The 24,355-nt window shown below is 35.1% G+C and overlaps 1 protein-coding gene across 2 annotated transcripts in view; it reads right to left on the bottom strand.

Annotated features, from left to right (window-relative positions):
- The window catches only part of CSMD3 (CUB and Sushi multiple domains 3), a 1,273,428-nt gene that overhangs the window by 949,602 nt on the left and 299,471 nt on the right, over positions 1-24,355 (bottom strand). For both annotated transcript variants that reach the window (XM_046025880.1, XM_046025873.1), the window contains exon 4: positions 23,667-23,861. In XM_046025880.1, coding sequence (XP_045881836.1) covers positions 23,667-23,861 — 195 coding nt within the window. The remainder of the gene's footprint in view (positions 1-23,666; positions 23,862-24,355) is intronic.

Below are 24,355 nucleotides of genomic sequence, written 5' to 3'. Positions count from 1 at the left end.
GGGGACAAATGTTGAGCAGGTTTGCTAGAAGTCTACATTTAAAATATTGGGGTTTCCTAAGTTTAAGGTTCCTTAACTGTGACATACAAACTGCATATCCAGTATCTGCCTGCAGTGTTTCACAATGCCTTGTGGTATTCTCAAGACAGCTCATGCAAGGAAAACCGATTTAACTATGAAGTTCATGGTGTTTACTGTGCTTTGATTAATAAAGTCCTTTGTTTCTGACCAAAGAAACTCTTGTCATTTGTCAGTGTACGTGACACTGGCAGGCTAACTTGTTAATTTTCAGTAAGACAAAATCTTAAAACCTTAATAATTAAGACATTTTCTTAATCATTTCAATTCTTCCAAAAGTAAGTAAAAATTTGGGATATTTATCTGTGCTACAATATCATTTTTTGTCTAATACAGTTTATTTATGCCAAAATAATTAACTTTTTAAACAACTTTATGCATTGTTAATACTTAAAGATCCTTAGATGTATTTTCTTCAAAAACTTTATGCTAAATGCATTAGAAATTGATGGAGTTGAAGAAAACATTGGTGCATTTCAAATGCTTTCTAAGCTTTCATTCAGCATTTCATAAATAGACACTCAAAATGCAGAGGTAGTTAAAATTTCAGAGGATGAGAGCATAGCTCTCTGAATACATAACCTCCCTATGCTGAATTTAAATCTAATTTTGTGACAGCTGTAAAAATGGCTACCTTGTAGAGAAATGCAAAGAAATCAAATTTATGCTATTCTCTGAAAAGTTACAATGCTAAATAAAGCATTGTTCTGAATTTTAAACCATAACATTTCTGCCTCTAGTGAGGTTGCTGGGAAAATGCAATTCTTTAGAATATATTTATAAATCACCTTTCATGATGAAGACTTTTCAAATCATTTCCAAACATAAGTAGTAGGGAAAGGAGGGGGTGGAACTTCACATGCAAAAAAAGTATTTGTTCATAAACATGTAGGGCAGAAAGAATATATTGCTATTGCCACTAAGTATGCTGAAAATTATGATTGAATAAGTCAGGTCTGTACTAAACTTACATGATGCCAACATTTCCAGACCAAAAAAGTGGGGGGGGGGGGGCAGATAAAAAACAATCAGCAGATGTCACCTGAACGAAAGGCTGACATTACTGATTCAACAATGAGCAGAGGGGCATGAACAAGAGACAGAAATATTTGTGAGCCACATGTGTGATAAGAAAGGTTGTTCCTCTATATATCAAATGATGAAAGAGATGAAATGATGAAAGAGAGCATAAAGTAGAATTCCATCACTTGAGTTGACTCTGAGTTCACAGTTTTCAAAAGTCAAAGAGCCTATCCCTCGCTTAAGGGTCCTTATAACAATCCACTTTGGACACAGCATATATTATTATGATCAGAAAACATTTTATTTGTAAACATATGCATATATAGAGTATATGTATATGTATTGGAGTGCCTGGTGGTTCAGTTGGTTAAGCCTCTGACTTGTGATTTTGATTCAAATCGCAATCTAATGGGTTGTGGGATTCAGCCTCCCTTTGGGCTCTGTGCTCAGCATGGAGTCTGCTGAGATTCCCTTTCTCCCTTTCTCTCTGCCCCTCCCCTCATAATGTCTCTCTCTAAAATAAATAACTATAACTTTAAAAATATATATGTATATGTATAAAATTTTTCATGTCATATTAGATAAAAAATAATAGGTAAAATATTTCTGATATTTGGAGTAATAATCTTTTTCTTGATACATTTAGGAAAGAAAAAAGTAAGGAGGAAAATAAGATGGTACCAGATGACCTCTTAAAAAGTGCAACATATTCGAAATAGTTTTTCTATTATTTGTCCTTGAGATCTCTAGCTTATTCACCAATATCAGTGGTTCTTAGGTAAGAAAAACACCACTTAGGAACACCAAATATAATACCTGTTCCTTAAAACCATATGGTATGTGGGGGGGGTCAAGATGACAGAGGAGTAGAGGACCAAATATCATCAGGTCCCAGGAGTTCAGCTACATAGTTATAAAACCATTCTGAATACTTACAAATTCAACAAGAGATAGAAGAGAGGAAAAGCAGCAATTCTAGGAACAGAAAATTGACCACTTTCTGGAAGGTAGGACATGTAGAGAAGTGAATCCAAAGCAACGGGAAGACAGACTGCAGGGGAAGGGGCTGACTCAGGCCAAGTGGTAGAGCAACAGAGCACAAAATTGGAATTTTTAGAAGTCTGCTCCACTGAGGGATGTTGCTCCAGAGGCTAAGCGGGGCTGGAGCCCTTGTGGGGACAGTGTGGTATCAGGACCCACAGGGTCAAAGAAAGACCAGGGTTGTCTGAGTGTGGCAGAGCTCCCAGGTATCAGAGCGGGGAAGCTGGCTACTGAGCCACCCCGAGGAGAGTTCTCAGCTCAGGGTTACCTTAGACCATGATCCAAGACACAGTCGGGCCACTGCTCTTTGAGCAGGGACCCCAAAACTGGCAGATCCAAAGAGACCCCCTCCTTCCTCCTCCAGGAAGAGTGGCATGGGAGCAGGTGGAAGGAATCTGCTGAGTTTGGAGACTTCAAACAGGGCTTTGTGCCAGAGACAGAAACGCTTGGCCAACAGGCCAGGTAAGCACAGAGTGCGGCCAGAGACCTGGGAGACAGAAGTGATTGACAGCTTTTTCTGTGAGGTATCACTGAGGAGTGGGGCCCAGAGCTCTTGGCTCCTCCAGGTCTGAGATTGGGAGGCCACCATTGTCATTCCCATCCTCCAAAGCTCTACGTAAAGCATTCAGGGAACAAAAGCTATTGAGAGTGAATGCAAGCAGATAACTTAGCCTGATCCCTGGCAAGGGCTGTGCAATTCCACCTCAGGCATAGAAATTTGAGAATCATGGCAACAGGACCCACACCCAGAAGATCAGCAAGAACATCCAGCCAATAATGAGTTCACTATCAACGAGAACTGCAGAACTCCAGAGCTAGGGGAAAGCAACACAAAGAATTTAGGGCTTTTTTTCCCATGATATTTAGTCTTGCAAAGTTAAATTTTTGTAATTTTATTTTTTTCTTATTCTATTTATCTTTTCGTCTTTTGTCCTTTAATGTTTTTTACTATATTCTCTGATACCTTTTTAAAAAATCTTTTTAAACTTTCATTGTTATAGTCATATTTTATCCCTTCATTGTTAACCTTATTTTTTGTATATAGGTTTTTATTCTTTAAAATTTTGGCATACAATTTCTTCTAATAGATCAAAATATATATTATATCTAGCTCCAGCCTGATCCCATTCATTCCTCTTTTTTTCTTTTTATTTTTCAAGCCAACTTATCAATTCATTTTTTAGAATCTTTTTCAATTTTCATTTTTACAGCCATATTCCATCCCTACATTGTCGTTACCCTTATTTTTGTATACTATAACTGTTTTTTTCTTTAAAATTTTGGGAGGTACTTTCTTCTAAGAGGCCAGAATACACCCAAAATCAAGTGGGTGGCTATGTTCTATTCATATATATATATTACCCCCCCCCCCTTCTTGGGGTGGGGGGAATATATATATTCCAGAGACCTGGTTTTGGGTCTCTCCTGCTTTGGTTAGCATATATTTTTCTGGGGTTTTTGCCACCCTCTTAGTATTTTACCCCTCATTCATATATTATTATCTGGATAAAATTACAAAGCAGAAAAATTCACCAAAAAAAAACCAAACAAACAAACAAAACAAAACAAAAAAAAGAAGAGACAGTACCAATGGTAAGGGAACTAATCAACACAGACATTGGTAATATATCAGAATTATAGTTCAGAATGACAGTTATCAAGGTGCTGGCCAGCCAACTTCCATGCCCAAAAAAGCATGGAAGATATTAGAGAATCCCTTTCTGGAGAAATAAAATCCCTTTCTGGAGAAATATAAGAACTAAAATCTAAACAAATCAAAATCAAAAAAAGCTATTAATGAGGTGCAATAAAAAAAAAATGAAGGCTCTTACTGCTAGGATAAATGAGGCAGAAGAGAGAATTAGTGATATGGGAGACCAAAGGATGGAGAAGAAAGAAGCTGAGCAAATGAGAGACAAACAACTACTGGACCAAGAGGGGAGAATTCGAGAGATAAGTTGAATCATAAAATGAAGCACTACTAGAATAATCGGGATTCCAGAAGAAGAGAGAGGGGGGTAGAAGGTATATTGGACTGAATTATAGTAGAGAATTTCCCTAATATGGCAAAAGGAACAAGCATCAAAATCCAGGAGACACAGAGAACCTCCATTAAAATCAATAAAAATAGGTCCACACCCCACCCTCCTATAGTAAAATGTACAAGTCTCAGTGACAAAGAGAAAATCCTTAAAGCAGCTCTGGACAAGAGGTCTGTAACATACAAAGGTAGAATATCAGATTGACAGCAGACTTATCCACAGAGACCTGGCAGGCCAGAAAGGACTGAAAAGATATAATCAGAGCATGAAATGAGAAAGATACACAGCCAAGAATACTATATTCATCTAGGCTGTCATTGCAAATAGAAGGAGATATAAAAGGCTTCCAGGACAAACAGAAATTAAAAGAATTTGCAAACACTAAATATTGAAAAGGGTCCTCTAAGTAATGAGAGCCTAAAAGTAACAGACCAAAAAGGAACAGACAATATACAGTAACAGTCACCTTAGAAGCAACACAATGGCACTAAATTCATATTTTCAATAGTTACCCTGGCAGCACCTGGGTGGCTCAGTTGTTAAGCGTTTGCCTTCAGCTCAGGTCATGATCCCAGGGCCCTGCGATCAAGCCCCACATTAGGCTTCCTACTCAATGAGAAGCCTGCTTCTCCCTCTTCCACTCTCCCTGTTTGCATTCCCTCTCTCACTGTATCTCTCTGTCAAATAAACAAATAAAATATTAAAAAAAAAAAAAACTTACCCTGAAAGTAAATGGTCTAAATACCCTAATCAAAAGACACAGGATATCGGAATGGACAAAAAAACAAGACCCATCCATATGCTATCTGCAAGAAACTTACTTTATACCCAAAGACATATCCAAATTTAAATTGAGGGGGTGGAAAAATTTACCATGCTAATGGACATTAAAAAAAAAAAAAAAAAAAGCTGGGGTGGCAATCCTATAGCAGATAAATTAGACTTTAAGCCAAACACTATAATAAGAGATGAGGAAAGACAGTATATCATAGTTAAAGGGACTGTCTAACAAGAAGATCTAACAATTTTAAATATCTATGCCCCTAACATGGGAATAGCCAATTATATAAACCAATTAATAACAAAATCAAAGAAACACATAGACAATAATACAATAATAGTAGGGGACATTAATAGCCCCTTAATGAAATGGACAGATCATCTAAACAAAAGATCAACAAGGAAATAATGGCATTAAATGACACACTAGACCAGGTGGACATCACAGATATATTTAGAACATTCTATTCCAAAACAACAGGATATACATTCTTCTCTAGTGCACATGGAAGATTCTCCAAAACAGATCACATCCTGGGTCACAAATCAGGTCTCAGCTGGTACCAAAAAACTGTGATCACTCCCTGCATATTTTCAGACTACAGTGCTCTGAAGCTAGAACTCAGTCACAAGAGGAAAGTTGGAAAGAACTCAATGTATATGAGTTCTGGTGCATCCTACTAAAGAATGAATGGGTCAACCAAGAAATTAAAGAAGAATGGAAAAAATTCATGGAAACAAATGAAAATGAAAACACAACTGTTCAAAATCTTTGGGATACAGCAAAGCCTGTCCTGAGAGGAAAGTATATAGCAATACAAGCCTTTCTCAAGAAGCAAGAAAGGTCTCAAGTATACAACCTAACCCTACAGCTAAAGGAGCTGCAGAAAGAACAGCAAAGAAAGCCTAAACCCAGCACGATAAGAGAAATCATAAAGATCAGAGTAGAAATCAAGGAAATAGGAAAAAAACAAACAAACAAACAAAAAAAAAAAAAACAACAGTAGAACAAATCAACAAAACTAGGAGCTGGTTTTTCAAAAGAATTAACAAGATTGATAAAGCCCTGGCCAGACTTATCAAAAAGAAAACAAAAGACCCAAATTAATAAAATCATGAACGAAAGAGAGATCATAACCAACACCAAAAAAATACAATAAAGAAAGGGAACCCTTTTACACTGTTGGTGGGAATGCAAGTTAGTTGCAGCCACTTTGGAAAACAATGTAAAAGCTCCTTATGAAATTAAAAATAGAGCTCTGAATGGCCTGCAATTGCACTACCGGTATTTACTCCAAAGATACTGATGTAGTGAAAAGAAAGGTCATCTGTACCCCAATGTTCATAGCAGCAATGGCCACAGTTGTCAAACTGTGGAAAGAACCAAGATGCCCTTCAATGGACAAATGAACAAAGAAGATATAGTCCATATATACAATGGAGTATTATGCCTCCATCAGAAAGGATGAATACCCAACTTTTGTATCAACATGAATGGGACAGGAAGAGATTATGCTGAGTGAAATATGTCAAGAAGAGAGTCACATATTATATGGTTTCACTTACTTGTGGAGCATAAGAAATAACACAGAGGACATTGGGAGATGGAGAGGAGAAGTAAGTTGGGGGAAACTGGAGGGGGAGACAAACCATGAAAGACTGTGGACTCTGAGAAACAAATTGAGGGTTTTGGAGGGTGGGGGTGGGCAGTTGGGTGAACCTGGTGATGGGTATTATGGAGGGAACGTATTACATGGAGCACTAGGTTTGGTGCATAAACAATGAATGCTGGAACACTGAAAAGAAATAAAGTAAAATAAAATAAAATAAAATGGTAAAAAAAGAAATACAAACAGGTATAAGGACATATTATGAGCAACTATAAGCCAGCCAATTTGACAATCTAAAAGAAATGGATGCATTCCTAGAGACAGATAAACTACCAAAACAGAATCAGGAACAAATAGAAAACCTGAACAGACCCATAATCAGTAAAGAGATTGAAGTAAAGTCATCAAAAATCTCCCAACAAACAAGAGCCCAGGGTCAGATGGCTTCCCAGGAAATTCTACCAAACACTTAAAGAAGAATTAATACCTATTCTCCTGAAACAGTTCCCAAAAATAGAAATGGAAGGAAAACTTCCAAACTCATTTTATAAGGCCAACATTACCTTGATCCCAAAACCAGACAAAGACCCCACCAAAAACGAGAATTGCAGAGCAATATCCTTGACGGACACAGATGTGAAAATTCTCACCAAAATACTAGCCAATAGGATCCAACAGTACATTAAAAGGATTATTCACCACGACCAAGTGCGATTTATTCCAGGGCTACAAGTTGGGTTCAATAACTGCAAATCAATCAATGCGATATAATACATTAATAAAAGAAAGAACAAGAACCATATGGTACTCTCAATAGATGCTGAAAAAGCATTTGACAAACCATAGCATTCTTTCTTGATCAAAACTCTTCAAAGTGTAGGCAGAGAGGATACATACCTCAATACCATCAAAGCCATCTATGAAAAATCCACAACAGATATCATTCTCAATGGGGAAAAACTGAGAGCTTTTCCCTTAAGGTCAGGAACATGGCAGGACTGTCCACTGTCACCACTGCTATTCAACATAGTACTAGAAGTCCTAGACTCGGGAATCAGACAACAAAAAGAAATAAAGGGTAGTATCCAAAATATATGAAGAACTTAATCAAACTCAACACCCGAAGAACAAATAATGCAATCAAGAAATGGGCCGAAGACACGAACAGACATTTCTGCAAAGAAGACATCTAGATGGCCAACAGACACATGAAAAAGTGCTTCACATCATTCGGCATCAGGGAAATACAAATCAAAGCCACAATGAGATACTACCCCACACCAGTCAGAACGGCTAACATTAACAAGTCAGGAAATGACAAATGTTGGCGAGGATGCAGAGAAAGGGAAACCCTCCTACACTGTTGGTGGGAATGCAAGCTAGTGCAGCCACTCTGGAAAACAGCATGGAGGTTCCTCAAAAAGTTGAATATAGAGCTAACCTATTACCCAGGAATCTCTCTACTGGGTATTTACCCTAAAGATACAAATGATCCAAAAGGGCATGCAAAGATACAGTGATCCAAAGGGGCACATGCACAAGCTGTTTATAGCAGCCATCTCCACAATAGCCAAAGAATGGAAAGAACCTAGATGTACATCAAGAGATGAATGGATAAAGAAGATATAGTGTGTATATATACAATGGAATCCTATGCAGCCATCAAAATAAATGAAATCTTGCCATTTGCAAAAGTACAGATGTAACTACAGGGTATTATGCTAAGTGAAATAAGTCAATCAGAGAAAGACAATTACCATATGATCTCTCTGATATGAGGAATTTCAGAGGCAGGGCCAGAGTGGTGGGGAATAGGGCAGGAATAAAATGAAACAAGATGGGATTGGGAGGGAGACAAACCATAAGAGACTCTTAATCTCAGGAAACATGAGGGTTGCTGGGCAAAGGGAGTAGGGGTAGTGTGGCTGGGTTATGGACATTGGGGAAGGTATGTGCTATAGTGAGTGCTGCGAAATCTGTAAGCCTGATGATTCACAGACTTGTATCCCTGGGGCAAATAATATATTACATGTTAATTTAAAAATATATATAGTATGTATTATGAATGTTTACAAATATTCTATTTCTTCTGGCCTTTGGTGGGTTTACACTTCTCTACCACTTCAGAATATTTATAGTCATGGTACATGTTTGGGCCAATGAAATAAAAATGGATGTACCCTATGACATCTCCTGACCAAAATGTCAAGACATAATACCTGACTGAACTTTTTTTTTTCTTGCCAATTCCTACGATATGGCCTCTGTAACCCTGAATTAGCTAATGACTATGGCAAGCGGAGCTCACACATCACTTGCATTAGACAGGTAGACTGAGAAATAATACAACCTTCATTTTGTGAAGATACTGTAAGTGTAGAATTATTGGTTATTGCCATATGATCTAGCCTTTCTAACTGATGCAAGCCCTATTAGTCAAATTTTATATACTAAATAAGATGAAAAACTGTCATGACTTCTTAATAATTCTCAAGCCTTTACTCTTTTTTCCTAACCTACAGTCACTTGATCTGAAACATCTCCAAAGAAGTCTATTATAATATCTTTATTCAGCTGAGTTATCCATGAGTGTAAAAGGAGTTAAACTAAATTAAATTAAGAAAAGTCAATGTCACAGACTGAGGTTCTCATTAAATGATTAAACTACTTCTCCTAATAATTTGATCCTACAAAATAATAGAAAATACATTTAAAGTTCACATGATTAATGCTGTGGGATATAAACTAATTGCATTAATGTTCAAATGATGGAAAACAATGCCCTCTTCCCACCATTCCTGCTAGCTGCTACATCAAAATATTATAAAATGAAAACTTCACCTCCTATCAGCTAATCAAAACACACTAGTGTTCACCAAAGGCAACACCAAAGAAACCACATATTAGAGACTGGAGAAATGATGGTCATTAACACATTTGTAAATAATTGTAAGTGAAGTGTTATCTTGTTTTCTCTGAAAACACAAACTGATAGAATAAATATTCTTTAAGAGTCAAATACTTTAAATTATTCATTCTTGCTATTTATTAATGAGTTTTACCAGGAAATAATTTGGGGAATAGTAATTTATAACAACATGAGAAATAATCTTACTCAATTTTTTCCTATGACCATTCAGAAGAGACTCAGCAAGGTTGTTTAACATATCCTCAATAATAAATTTTCATTGATACATTTTAGATCATTTCTATTGATTCAGCTGGAAGAGTGCAAGTGATGGCGATATAATTTTTAATGTTATTTTTAATACAATAAACTTGAAAGGCTAACATATACAAAGTTTTCAGTCATTTAGCAATATTTGAAATATTTTTACATTTTCTCTTTCCTATTTTTCTTTACTCCTTTTCCATCTTTAATGGCACTTGAAACACCTGCCCCATACATGGATTACATGAGTAGTCTAGAAAGAATTCTAAATTTTGATAGTTGGATAGAAGAATGCCATTCCATTGGATGAAACCAGCTTTCCCTAGATCTTGCATATCAATAGCATATGAAAATGAACTATAACTTGTAATATCCACTTTGTTAATATAACATTAAATTTAGTTAAACTTCAGAAGGATTCAGGAAAACAAATTATTCCCATATAAATGAATACTCCCTTTGAGATTATGGGGGATTGCTAAGGAAGGAAATCAAATAAATTTCCCCATGAAATAATCTATCCCTGCATACCACATAATATCCTTTTGTCTCTGACCTAGAAATCCTCTATCTTTAAAAAAAAATCTGCAATTTGATTTAAAAATAATATGCTCTGTTCAGAGCATATATGTAGAATTAAAACAGATCATATACAGAAGATGTTAAAAGTTGTGGGAAAGGAATGATAGTATTCAAAAAAATTTACAGATGGCCTTTTTGATATAATGCCCCAAGGCTAACTGCAGCATATTCCTAACTAAAGGTTTACTGGTTACTAAGCTAGATATCAAGAGCAACTCAATTCTTTTGTTGTTGTTGTTATTGCTAATAGAAATTTTAGCCTACCCTCTGAGCAATTACAGATGCCCCAGGGGATGAATCTTGATTTGTCTAAGTCAGTTGATGGTAGATTCACTCACCATTCACAAGTGATCAGGATAATCCTCCTTTTAATAACAGAGTATTGTGCATAAAAAAACTTAACCATCATTGGAAAGTTACACAGGTTCTAAAATCTTAGAAAGATGCTACAGAAAATGGTTCAAGTTTACTAGGTTTTAATCACTATACCAGTGTGAACTTTGGCAAGTTTTTTTAACCTCCACTTGCCTCAGTGGATTCTTAAAATGAGATATTCATGACTAACTGGTATATTTTTATAAGGTAAAATGAAATAATTCATATACTGTAATGCTTAGATATATCCTCAGAACATGATGAGGACTTAATAAATATTAGCAGTATTAGATGGGGGCATAGACTGAATATATAGGTCTTCCAAAAGGTCATATGGGCACATTTACCAGTGCCTTAATCTTAGACTTCCCAGTAGCTACCAGACCATGAGAAATAAATTTATATTGTTTATAATACACCCAGTCTATGGTATTTTGTTGCAGCGTCCTACACAAGACAGATGTGAGATAGAGACTTTTCTCCACTATCTTCCACTTCTTTGCAAATGTTTTTGTGTGTGCAAAATGGAGGACACAAACCTTGTGCCCATTGCTGATGATCTCTCACTTATGATGGATTTTACATGAGCAGCAGTTGCTATCTTGTCCAAAAAAATGCTTGATATCACACTTTCAAATATACTTAATGGCTTACACCTGTCTAGAAGATAAGATAAATGCTCTTTAGTCTAGACTTCAAAATGCTCCAAAAGATGATTTCAACCAATGTTCTCAGTTGAAATTTTAATCTCTCCTCTCTACATCTGTCTCCAATAGTCAAAGTCAACTCATTTTCTGTCTCCACAAATGATGTGTTACATCACCACAGCTACAAACATACACATGACTATGCACATTATATATGACTAAATACATTTGCTCCCTAGCCCTGAAAAGTTCTTTCTCTATTTCTACCATTGAAATAGCTTGAAAACATAAAAAAGTGGTAAAGAACAAGAAACAAGGAAAGGCTATTATTAATAAATGTTTAGTTAAAATGAGTAGAGGAATAAGGCAGTAAGCTCAACACAGTAGATCATTATAAAATTAAGACATTTAATTTGTGTGGTTGGTTAGACTTAATTTAATGAAAGTGTTAAGCAATTGCATAGGCTAAACTTAAAGAAAAAGTGGAAGGAAAAAATTTTATAATCAAGACGGTGGGGAAGAGAGTATAGTAAAGATGTTAAGAAAATGGTATTGGAGTCAAATTGCTTGAATTCAAATCTAGCTCTGCCTTTTACTAGCTATACAATCTTGAGAAATTTTCTTAACCACATTGTACTTTCATTTCCCTATCTATATAATGGAGATCCAGATAGTAATCATTCTGTAAAGCTTAAGTGTGAATATTAAATTTGTTATTACACATAGATTTCAAAACTATCTCTGGCCCAAAGAAAGTTTTCTTTAAGTGTTATGAGATAAAAAGGAAATAAAATAGATTATAATATTGTCAGTTATTTTTCAAGTTTTCATCAAGATTAATTTCTCACCAAAACATGTCCTCAACTGCCTCTACATATTATTTGTACCTATTATTTAAACCTTTCTTGAGAGATGCAGTAGAAGGAGCTATCTATACTATACTATGTAGTTATTTATGTGTACATCCTAGACATTGTAAGATCTCTAAAATCAGCAACTGTTGTATATTTTTCCATCATTGTCAACTAATAGGTATTTGTTAAGTAAATATAATAAATGCAAAGATGTTATCTCACCTTTAATATGAAAATAGGTTGCTATAATTTTCACATCTTATTATTAACATTGCAAATATCAAATTATGTGTTTTGAGAGAAACTTAGGGGTATAACAATAACATGCCAAATATTTAATTGAGGTGTGATACTTTGTAATCTGATAATATTCCAAATATACAATTAAATTAACAATGACCTCATTACCATTGTTTAGATTCAGCATTTTAAATTATAGATACAAAAATTCAGCATCGAGAACCAATTTTTTAAAAGATATTTATTTATTTATTTGACAGACAGAGATCACAAGTAGGCAGAGAGGCAGGCAGAGAAAGAGAGGGGAAAGCAGGCTCCCTGCTGAGCAGACAGCCCGATGCAGGGCTCTATCCCAGGACCCTGAGATCATGAACTGAGTAGAAGGCAGAGGCTTTTACTGATCCACCCAGGCGTCCCAAGAGCCACTTTAGAAAAGGTTTTGAGATTGCAATCATACAATACTTTCAGAAATTCTGGGATAGCTGATACAGTATAAATAAGTACTTACAAATTATTGCTAAGCAATAAGTCTTTAAAAATTATATCATACTGAATTTTCTGTGTAAAAGGTGTAAATATAAAAACTAAATTATTTTGGAAATTAAGCACCTATTCAATGACAAAATTTAAAGAAAATTAAGGTCATATTAATGTAGAAACATTGTGCTTTTGGCTCTGTTCTCAATGGCCAAATTCCAAATTTATAAAAACACAAAGAGATTCAGATTTTGAAAATAAGAAAAAAAAAAGTGTTACAACTGGGGCACCTGGGTGGCTCAGTCAGTTAGGCTGCTGCTTTCAGCTCGGGTCATGATCCCACGGTCCTGGGATCAAGTCCCGCATCGGGCTCTCTGCTCAGCAGGAAGCCTGCTTCTTTGCCCCCCCGTCCCCCCCCTGCCTCTCTGCCTACTTGTGATCTGTCTGTCAAATAAATAAATAAAATCTTTAAAAAAAAAAAAACAGTGTTACAACTAAATCTAGAAAGAGTTACAGATCATTCATTTTGGGCAGTGATATAAGGCATGATGTTTTAATTCTAGGAATACAGTCCTTGATCTTTTCAATAGCAAAGCCTCATTTTATATAAGAAAAAAATGTGATGCAACCCCTGAAAGTTCTTTCTCTGAGTTCAAATTTATAGATATCATAAAGACCATGGATCATTAAATTATACTATACTTTCCTTATGATATACTGCATAAGTTTCTTGGTCTACTTTGAAAGTTGGTTTTTCAAAAACAAATTATTTGTTTTTACTTTGTGAAACTATGAAGTAATCATGTTTTTCCAATCTGTTTATGTTCCCAGAGAGATTAAAATGAAACAATGCTGATTCTAACAAATACGTAAGAATATAGAACATGATTTTTGTATGTTAACCTCGCTCTTAGTTTCATCTCACTCCTCTGTTATTTTCTCTTAAATAGCTATCCTTATTTACATTTAATTTATTTTGTTTGCTATGTGTATCATGTTTTTAAGCTGCATTGCTTTTTTAATTAGTTAAAAATTAAATACAAGTATAAGTAAATGACCTTTATATTTTTACTTAGTTTGACTCCTATGATAACCTCAAACACAAGGATCAGTAAATAAAATTATATTGATCAAGATACAAGGAATTAGTGACATAAATATAAGAACAAAAATAATAGAAAAATATTCATGTTTTTCAAGACTCCTCAAAATTTAAGATATTCAATACCAGTTTTAAATACCTAAGACTTATACAATAAAAATAAAATTATTTCTCTTCTGTTGAGTCAGATTGATATTTGGGAAAAGCCTAAGGAAAATGACTATAGAAAAAGTTCAGATTTCAAGCACATTAAAGCAATAGAACAAAAAAGTAGAGTTTTGGAAGGCATTCAAGTTTCAGCATTTCATTTTATTTTCCATTCTTAACTATATGCAAGATCTGTCATCATTGACATACCCTTAACATAACTTACTAAGACAGTGAGTGACTGATAAACTGACAGAGGACACAGAGCTTAAGACCAAAAATGTGTGAAGTGTCCTTCCAGAAGGACTATAAAAATTCTTATTACTGGGCTTTCTTAGCTCAAAAAAACAGGGAATTTTCATATAAAGCTAGTCTACTAACATGTGTCTTATGTCATTATCCAATGTCTTTGGTGGGCTTCTATTCACTTTCTTCCTTTATCCAAAATCATTTTTCCTTAACTTTTGAGTTAAGGTAGCTTTACAAAGAGCAAAATACCAAATCGCCATCACTGTGGTTCACTGAGCTTAAATCCTAGTATGACATTACAGGATTGCTTTTCAAGGTTCTTATGCAAGCAACCAGCTATTTGACTAAGCACACTCCATCATTTGACTAAGCACATCCACATGAACATGATGTTCATGTGATGATGATCATGTGAATACTTTGCACACACCAAGGTAATACAATTTTCTATTTTTCTACATGCTTTGAAATGTAGATAAGTGTTGGAAAATGAGTACTGCTTAATGTTTTTGAAATTCTGTTTTTAGGGGTGATTTGGTGGCTCAGTGGTTAAAGCCTCTGCTTTCGGCTCAGGTCATGATCTCAGGGTCCTGGGATGGAGTCCCTCATCAGAGTCTCTGCTCAGCGGGGAGCCTGCTTCTCCCCCTCTCTCTGTCTTCCTCTCTGCCTACTTATGATCTCTGTCAAATAAATAAAATCTTTTTTAAAAATTCTGTTTTTATTTGGGGAGCAATATCATGAAACTATTTAAAGTAGCTGCTTCAAAAATATACACTTCCCTCAAATAATTTAGATCTTTCAGTTAGAATATTTTAAATTGTTTTTTGTCAAAACAAGTAGACAAGGGGTGCCTGGGTGCCTCAGTTGGTTAAGTGACTGCCTTCAGCTCAGGTCATGATTCCAGAGTTCCGGGATCGAGTCTCGCATTGGGCTCCCACCTTCACAGGGAGTCTCCGTCTCCCTCTGACCTTCTTCTCTTTCATGCTCTCTCAATCTCTCTCTCAAATAAATAAATAAAATCTTAAAAAAAAAAAAACAACAAGTAGACAAAAACTCCAGGTAAACAAAACTTCTATAGAAGTGTATGGCTCAAAATTCTACCTAATAGGCATAAACATCTGAAGACTCAGTCATATGAAAAGGAAACTAACTTTTTTCTTTGATTTTCAAAATACACATTGTTGGTATTTTTCTAAGAACCATACAGAAAGAGAAAGAAATGGAAATCATTCCATTAAAAAAAGAACCAAACTCCTACAAATTAACAATATATTATTATAACCTGTAACACAAAAAAAATACAGCTCCAATGACTGTCTCTTTGTTGCCAAAGAACATGAACTAGTTTACAATAAGAATGACAGATGAAGAATCAAAAAACTTGGACAACTGAGTAAAGCTACAAAAATATTTGAGTTATTTGATACAGGGGAGAAAAGGGGGGGGGGGGGATAGCTTCCTGAATGGAGAAAGACACAGCATAATAAAGCCATATGGGGAAAATAATATGTGAGCCGAATGTTAAAGTCATGGCTTACTGTTAGTTGCAGCATCAGGTAACAGGACAATTATATGGTAAGAACACAAGATCCCGATTTTCTTCTCTAAATATCAGAAACACATAGAAGTCCAGCACTATTGCTTACATAAGAATGCTGTTCTATCTTTTCTAGGTCACCAAATAAGAGATCCCATGTTCAAAAGATTATGAGTTTCATGAGGTCTGAGTTGTTTTATCTATCATTATATGTAGTATTGTGGCCTGCAAATAATGATTTATTAATATGTATCAGTTTAGTTATTGAATATACATCAAATACAAGAACTTCCAGCAATGAATGCCTAAGAAATGCTGTTGCCCTTGAGAAAACAAATTAGTTTTCACCACTAATGTATATTACTTGCTGATCCCAGTCTAATTTTCTAGGTTAATGTGGGGTTAAAATTCCCCCTAACCACTGCAACTCTGAAAAAATTTAATTCCACTGCCTATATGGTCCTAGATATGTTCATTCTCTGGTGTTATCAGTTTTCAAATATCTGTTTTGATGATGATGATAGAAATAAGGAAATTGCTACTTGTTATATAGATTAGGTATGTTATATACATTCCCTGATATGATTCTCATCATAATGTTATAAAGTAGTGAGGACTTCCCCTATTAAACATATGAGAAAACTAAGATCTGAAAACTAAATATCTAGTTTTAAAGTTTCTATACCTTCTCAGTGACAGAGATGTAAAGCAATCCAAGGCTTTTATTAGTCCAGAGCACACTCTTTACAGAGATTTTTACTGTTACTTAAAAAGTATTCTCCAATATATCAGAGCTGTAGGCACACGTTTAACTGTCAACAGATATTTTTAAATATATTGAACACATATATAACATAAGCAATAGCTATTATGTCTCCATTAGTTTTTAAATTACTTTTTTAAATGTATTTGAAACCAACTTGAAATTTTTAGTAAAAATTTTTTAAAAATTTTTTTAATTTTTTAAATTAAATTAAATTTAATTTTTTTAATATTTTTTAAATATTTTTTAAATATCACCTCGTTTAAGCTAATCTCCTTAACATTCGCCGGTTCCTAAGATAGGTAAAAATATTTTCAATTTCTGACATAAGGAACAACACACCCAGGCAATGCATAGCAGGAAAGCAAATCAGCTCACAGATCTTATGCCCTCAAAGACAATTCCCATGTCCTTTGTTCCATCATGCTAGATACTTTAATCAGGACATTTTCAGCATTTTATCATACAAACAACTATTCATAACAAGATTAGGGTACATGAGAGGGCAACTGAGTGTTGGTGTGATTGCTGATAGAACAGCCTACATTTTCCAGGGAGAGGGAAAGTAGCATGGACACTTGCAAATCATTCCTTGGCTTGACAGTCGTCGGGGTGCTAGTATAACTCTATTACCACGTAATACATGCCTAACTTCCTTGTTAATTAAAAGGCATACTAAAAATGTTTTCCTCATGACTGTCAAATATAGCAGTTCACACAAAGGGACCAGAGCTCTATAGGAGTATAAATGGTAGGGCTAATAAAAGCAAGATTTGGTGCCCAAATAATGCTGCTTAGATAATAATGGCAAGCGTGGTGGAGAAACTAGGTCTGCTAAAATATTTCCTGAGATAATATTTTTAAGTAACATCTTTGGAGGGGCAACTGGGTGGCTCAGTCACTTAAACAACTGACTCTTGATTTTAGCTTAAGTCAGGATCTCAGGGTCATGAGGTGGAGCCCCACTCAGGCTCTGCACTGGGCATGGAGGCTGCTTAAGATTCTCTCTTCTTCCTCTACCCTCCACCCCCACTCTCGTATGTGTGTGCTCTCTAAACCAATCAATCAATAATGAAATACAACACAATAACATCTTCGGAAATCAGCTAAATTAAACAATAATAGCCCCAATTTTCAAAAAGAATACTTAATGCATGGCGTAGCCCATGACATTTTGATATTCAACAATGAATTTAATTTCAGGGAGTTACAATAAAACATTCTCTCCTTTGGTAACGGATTTAAGAAAAAAGGCAATTTACTAGGATTTACTAGGTTATCAAATCTTAAAAAGGGGGACTAAAGATTTTAGCTTCAAAAGAATAAAAATGTTAAAAAGTAATGTTACAGGGAATTATTAAAAAAGAAAACCAACACTGGACTCTGTTTTGATGTAGCATAGAAAAATCTCATATTAGAAAATATTTTCATTTTTCAATTTGCAGCTCAGTATTATGTTTAAGCACTATATAGAAATGAATAGAAACATGACACTGGGTTATTTATGGGTTTTGTTCTCAAGTCAATAAAATATTTTGCAGTTTTCATACTTAATTATTTTTGTACTTAGGTTTTATCAATAATCAGGCCTATTATTAATGTAGCATCATGTTTCTGAATATCATGTTTCAGCATTTACAAATGCATAAGTGTGCAATCAGGGCAAATACACAGAATAAATGGCATTTTCTGTTTTTTAATGCCTTTTTGAGAAGTTTTCCAGAGTACTGAGCAGGGGTGAATGAATATCCTTCCAATAAGCTCACAATATATCCTTTACAAGCATTACATCTTTTCAGCATTACTAGTTGTTCTTTTGGGGTTTTGTTGTTTGTTTCTTTGTTTTTGGCTGTTTGGTTTACTTCTAACCTTGTCTGAAATCACTATTTCTTTGGAAGGCTTTGGTATAATTTGCATATAGAAGCATCGGACTAAACCTTGCTTCCTTTATCCCCTTCTCCAACTATTACCTCTAATTGCTCTTTCCAATTCCATGTTTTAGTAACACATTTTTACCAAGGTTTAAAGTAGGGGTTTCAGTTATTCTCTGACAAAACAAGCTGCTGCTCTTCTTTCCATCAACTGTTTTCTTTACCACATTGTTGTGGAAGGCACTCTTATTCCCAAGAATAAGACTTGGAAGATCCTTCTCCTTGCTCATTGCTAATGTAGCAATGGCAATTTCTTTTGCCTTGTCAGAAGTGACAGTTCCCTCATTAGCCCTTTTGCTTATCTGTCCTGTCAGATATTTGGTTCACGTCACATGGCACCAATTAACTATATGACATCTACATCACGAACACAGAAGCCTTCCCCCAAAAGAATCTCTCCTGTCAGATCAATATAAACTCTGTCAACATTTGACAACATCATATCCCTTCATTGATCATTGCTTTCCCTGAAATCTCTATGGATTCTAAGATCTTTACTTTGGGCTATAAATAAAGTCAAACCTTCAGGAAAATATAATACTATTTTTTTAATATAACACTCTTTTAAAATTTTCTTTAATTAATCTAGAATTCATCCTAGAACAACCTTAAATATTTTATGATTGATGACTTAAATCTTAATAGGTTAATTCTTCCATCAAATGATCTGACTTTTTGACCAAGGTTTCCATTCATTTAAAACACTGTAATTGGGGTGCCTGGGTGGCTCAGTCAGGTAAGCAGCTGCCTTCTGCTCAGGTCATGATCCCAGGATCCTGGGATTGAGCCCCCCATCAAGCTTCCTGCTCAGCAGAGAGCCTGCTTCTCCCTCTTCCTCTGCCTGCTGCTCTGCTTACTTGTGCTATCTCTCTAATAAATAAATAAAATCTTTTAAAAACTTTTTAAAATAAAACTATAATTTATGTGTAAATTTTACAAATAGTTTTATTAGTTTGCCATGAGGTGTGTATATCAAAATGCCACTCTGAATATAGAATATCATTATGAATTTTAGAACGTTTAAATTTAGGAATAGCATATCCATTCACCTTGTCTGTCAACTGCTCTTAATTAGTAAGGAATATTGGGAGCACTGAGTTGAGAAGGACTCTGGGGCCACATCACAACTCACTGGGAATAAATGTCATAGAAATGTTTATCAAAGGAGGGAGTGCAGAAAAGGCACATGTCCCAGGCATTTCCAATCCAAGACTTACAGCATAGGAATTCACTTCCACTTTTTACAGAATATCATGTAGTTCAACACCAGGCAGTTAGTTGTCTTTTTCAAATACTAGCAGATGGTGTTGATAAAATTCATCTTGCTTGTGAACAAACACAAAAACCCTTGCACCATACCCTCTAGGTTGATATGGCACTCGTTTTTCTTAATTAAACTATCATTGTTAGGAAGCATCAGAAGAATTCTCTAAAAGCCAGGGCTTCATCAAGGAGAGACACTATGTAAACTCCAAGGAAAGCAATAAACAGATCATTACAGGGTTATCAGCCCCCTGCAAAGTTATAAATTAAAGAATCAGTATCAAGTGGCAAAGAGCAGAGGAGGGAGGCTACAGTCTAAATAGTCTATCTTTTCTTTTGACAACCACACAAAATTCAAATACTCTATTCCCCTATTCTTTAAGTTTAAAAAAAAGTGTTTAATGGGAGATAAATTGTTCCTTATGCTCTATGAAGTCTGACTTCATAGACTCTACCTTTAGCCAGTGAATATTAGTAACACACCAGAATTACTTTTAAGGCTAGAAAGGAAAATTATCGACTCATTGAAAATATTCCTGCTCTATGTAGTTTTTATTTTTAGCCAGTCTTTTGTGAAATATCTCTTAAAGTGTTGTCCCTACTTGAACTTTCTTCCACTCAACTGAGAGGAATTAAGCTCATCCTTATCAAGGTGCCTAACACACACAGATACTGATATTAAAGCAATTATCACACATTATTGTAATTATCTGATTACATAATGATCAGACCCACTACAACTGCCTTCTTAAAGACAAGACGTGCTTCTTAATTATCTTTTGATTTTCGGTACACAAAATAATGCTTTACACAGGATATGGCCTTAATAAATAGATGAGTAAATGAGTAAATTTGTTCACTGGTATCTTTGTTAAAGAGAAGAAAAGGCAAGTTTAGCAGATTGAGGTTGAAGAGGCAGAATTTCCAAAATGAGTGGGTATATTTTTTCTTTTTTTGATAGAAAAAAACATAGAGGTTAAAAATGGAAGTCAAAGGAAATAAGCCTGAAGAAATTTGGCGGTAAGAAGTAGGGTACACACTCTGGGAAAACAAACAAAACTGCAATGAAGAGATAGAAGTATCGGTTTTAGGGGCGCCTGGGTGGCTCAGTGGATTAAGCCGCTGCCTTCGGCTCAGGTCATGATCTCAGGGTCCTGGGATCGAGCCCCGCATCGGGCTCTCTGCTCCGCGGGGAGCCTGCTTCCTCCTCTCTCTCTCTGCCTGCCTCTCTGCCTACTTGTGATCTCTCTGTCAAATAAATAAATAAAATCTTTAAAAAAAAAAAAAAGAAGTATCGGTTTTAGGGTTAGACTTGGACACAAGATCATAAATATTATCCACCCACTTTTTGTTGACTGGAATTCTTTCCTTTAGGGAGAAGATGGTGAGACATGCTAAGGAAAAGTAGGTAGACAGAGCCAGCATAAATAATAACTTAGTATGCATCTGGCACTTTACATATGCTATCATATTAAACTCTAACAGTACGGTGATGTTCGTATTTCTATCTCTGCGTCCTATTAGAGCTAAAAAATAGTTTCCAAAATTAATGTACTTTTTTTCTCAAAGGCCCTAGTCAAGAAGGGGCACACCTGGTATTGAGACTCAGATCTTTCTGGTTCCACACGTTCTTATCGGAACTAAGATGAATATGGAGCCCAACAACAGGAAGTAACATTTAGGCAGTATTGGTAGTGCTCCACGGAAATCTCTTAAAGATGCTTCTTGGTTTTATGAATCTTAATAAATCCTTTTGATTTTGGAAGTTTTGTGCTTTGAAAGAAATGATGGTCTTTTGATTGATTAAAATGTAAAACTCCATTTCTTTTCTTATAATAAAATACTTCTGAACAGAGATGCAAATTATTTTGGTGAAGTCTCAAAAGGGTAACAACTTAGGCTTTGTAACTAAACAGAATGGGTTCAAATCTAGTATCCCCACCACACCTCAAATTGAGAGAAATTTCTCCACGGACCTTAACATTTCTTCACATCTTGTAAGCAGAGATTCCAACTGTCCTTCTACTCTTTGTACTAAACTATCTTTAAAGATGTTGGTACAACGAACAGCCTCAGGGGGCAGTGTCTTCCACCAGAGTAAAGGGCAAGTTTGCCCTTTACTTTATATAACTATATATATATATATATATACATATATATACACATAAAACAATATAACTTTGCAGGGAGAGAAAGAGGGGTGCCCTCCAAAGGACGGACATCCTAATTTACAAAGAATTCCATTTTCCCTAAGCTCATGGTTTTTCATGTGCAGGTACCTCATAACTCTTTATATCATTCTATAAGAATTAGGGCTTAGAGAACTGGCACAAAATGCTAATATTCTGGCTGGTGACAGTTTTGCGAATAGTAAACTTTCCTCTGTTTCTGACCCAAAAAACTGGGGTCCTGTACCATCGCCCAAGAAACTGTAGCAGAGAAACTTGTTAACTCACAAGTCGAGTAAAATCTGACTCTTTATAGTTCTCGACATTTACTGAGTAAACTTGAGCAGTAATTCCAAAATTTTTGCACTTCAGTTCTGTATTGTTATGAAATTTAAAAATGACTATACTTAGAAATTTCTTAGAACGTTATCACATCCAAATGGTGTTCTAAGTGTTCAAAGAAATGGTAGCTAATAGTAGGCAGAAATAGCATCAGTCAAAACAGCAGTGAGTAGAAACTGCAAGAGGAGCAAAGGTAGCACTGACAGTGTAAGAATGCCAATGCACGGCTGATATTGTATTAAGTGGCAGGTATCGGTTTTCTTCTTTAATCTTCACAACACATGGAAAAGATGTTGTTGTTTTCTCTCTCATTGGTTAAGTGAAATAAATGAATCTCAGAGCTGATATGATTTGCCTGAAGTCACTCCCATAGTCATTGTCAAAGCCTAGATAAGAAGCCAGCTGCATCTGATTTTCAAGGGTCTTCCCTGCTTGTACTTGGCAGCCACGTGTTGGAAAGGAAGCTACAAAGTAACTGAGACCAGCACTTGGACATTCCTACCTCCCATTCATACAGGAAGCAAACGCCAAAAGATAAAAGATATACAACTCATTTATCTTTCTCTTTGTTCAAAAATAAAGCTCACAGAAAATGATAAAGGTCTCTAAAATTTCTGTGGGCAAGATTCATCCATGAATCCGGCTTCCATTGAGCACGTATCTTGCAGGCACACTGTACTTTGAAACTTTGTCCACATTAGAGTATTATTGTTTTCCCAATAATACAAATAATCTTTATCAGTATCAATTAAATAAACTACATAGCATTCTTATTTCACAAATTCCCAAACGAAGTCTTCCACCAGATATCTTGAAAAGATTCACAGATTCAATCAATACTTCAAAATGAAAACACAATTATGACTTTGACAGACTAAATTACATTTCTGAACATCATAAACTTCATGTTTTTCTAACATAAATACAAAGACACATTTATATACAATGCATAAATATGTATATAGACATGTATTTTACTGTTTCATTTCACAAGTAATAATGTCTTATTTTTTTGACAAGCATTTTTTCTAAACTTGTCATGTAGTATAGGTACACACAAACATATATATTTCTTTTAATCTTCAAATTTTATAAAAGGAATAAGCACCAAATACCAAACATATTTTGCAATTACACTCTAACTTTTAATTTTAACTAACTCTAACTTTTAAAATGTTTTTTTCATGTCAAACAAATATTCAATATTCAATATTCAGCATAAAAATAAATATTTTTCCTTTACCTCTGCAGATAGGAACAGGAAAATCCCATGAGGCTGTATTCACTGAATTGGCTATACAGGTGAGTTGAGGGTGGCCATCAAGAATATATCCAGTAACACAGCTGTAGCGGATCTTGTCCCCAACGTCGAACCGCGTGCCATATAATACACCTTTGGGTGGAACTCCCGGGTTTCCACAAGAGCTACTCTGCAATTCTATAAAAGGGGGAGGAAAGGAGAATTTACAGTTATCTTAATACCTATTTTAATGTTTTAGATTTTAAGAAGTATATGTAGATACAGATGTCTCTTTTCCTTTCAAAAAGTGTCACAATAAAAGGAAATATCTTCCCTCTCAATGCATGCAACACAGAAGTATGGGAAAGGAACCAAATTTTACCAAAAGATATTGGGTATCATTCTTTGTATTAGAAAAATTTAAATATTTTATGTAATTTAATTTTTCTAGCAACGTTAAAAATCAACATTACTCATATTTTACAGACATTAAAGCTAAGAATACCATTTATATGACTTTTTCAAAGTTACATTCTACTTATAAGAATAAACAAGTTAAGTTTCATTAATATGTTCTCATTATTTTGATGCATCTGTTTAACTCTAAACCAGAAGCATTTCTTTGACAACATATGTGTAAATTTTTGGTGGAAACTTTTTTTTCCACTTAAATAAGAAAAATATAGCACAGT

This window comes from Meles meles, chromosome 1 (assembly GCF_922984935.1).
Source record: "Meles meles chromosome 1, mMelMel3.1 paternal haplotype, whole genome shotgun sequence".
In the NCBI taxonomy this organism is placed as follows: domain Eukaryota; kingdom Metazoa; phylum Chordata; class Mammalia; order Carnivora; family Mustelidae; genus Meles; species Meles meles.
The sequence above is the reverse complement of the archived record's forward strand: the minus strand, read 5'-3'. Positions and strand labels throughout refer to the sequence as shown.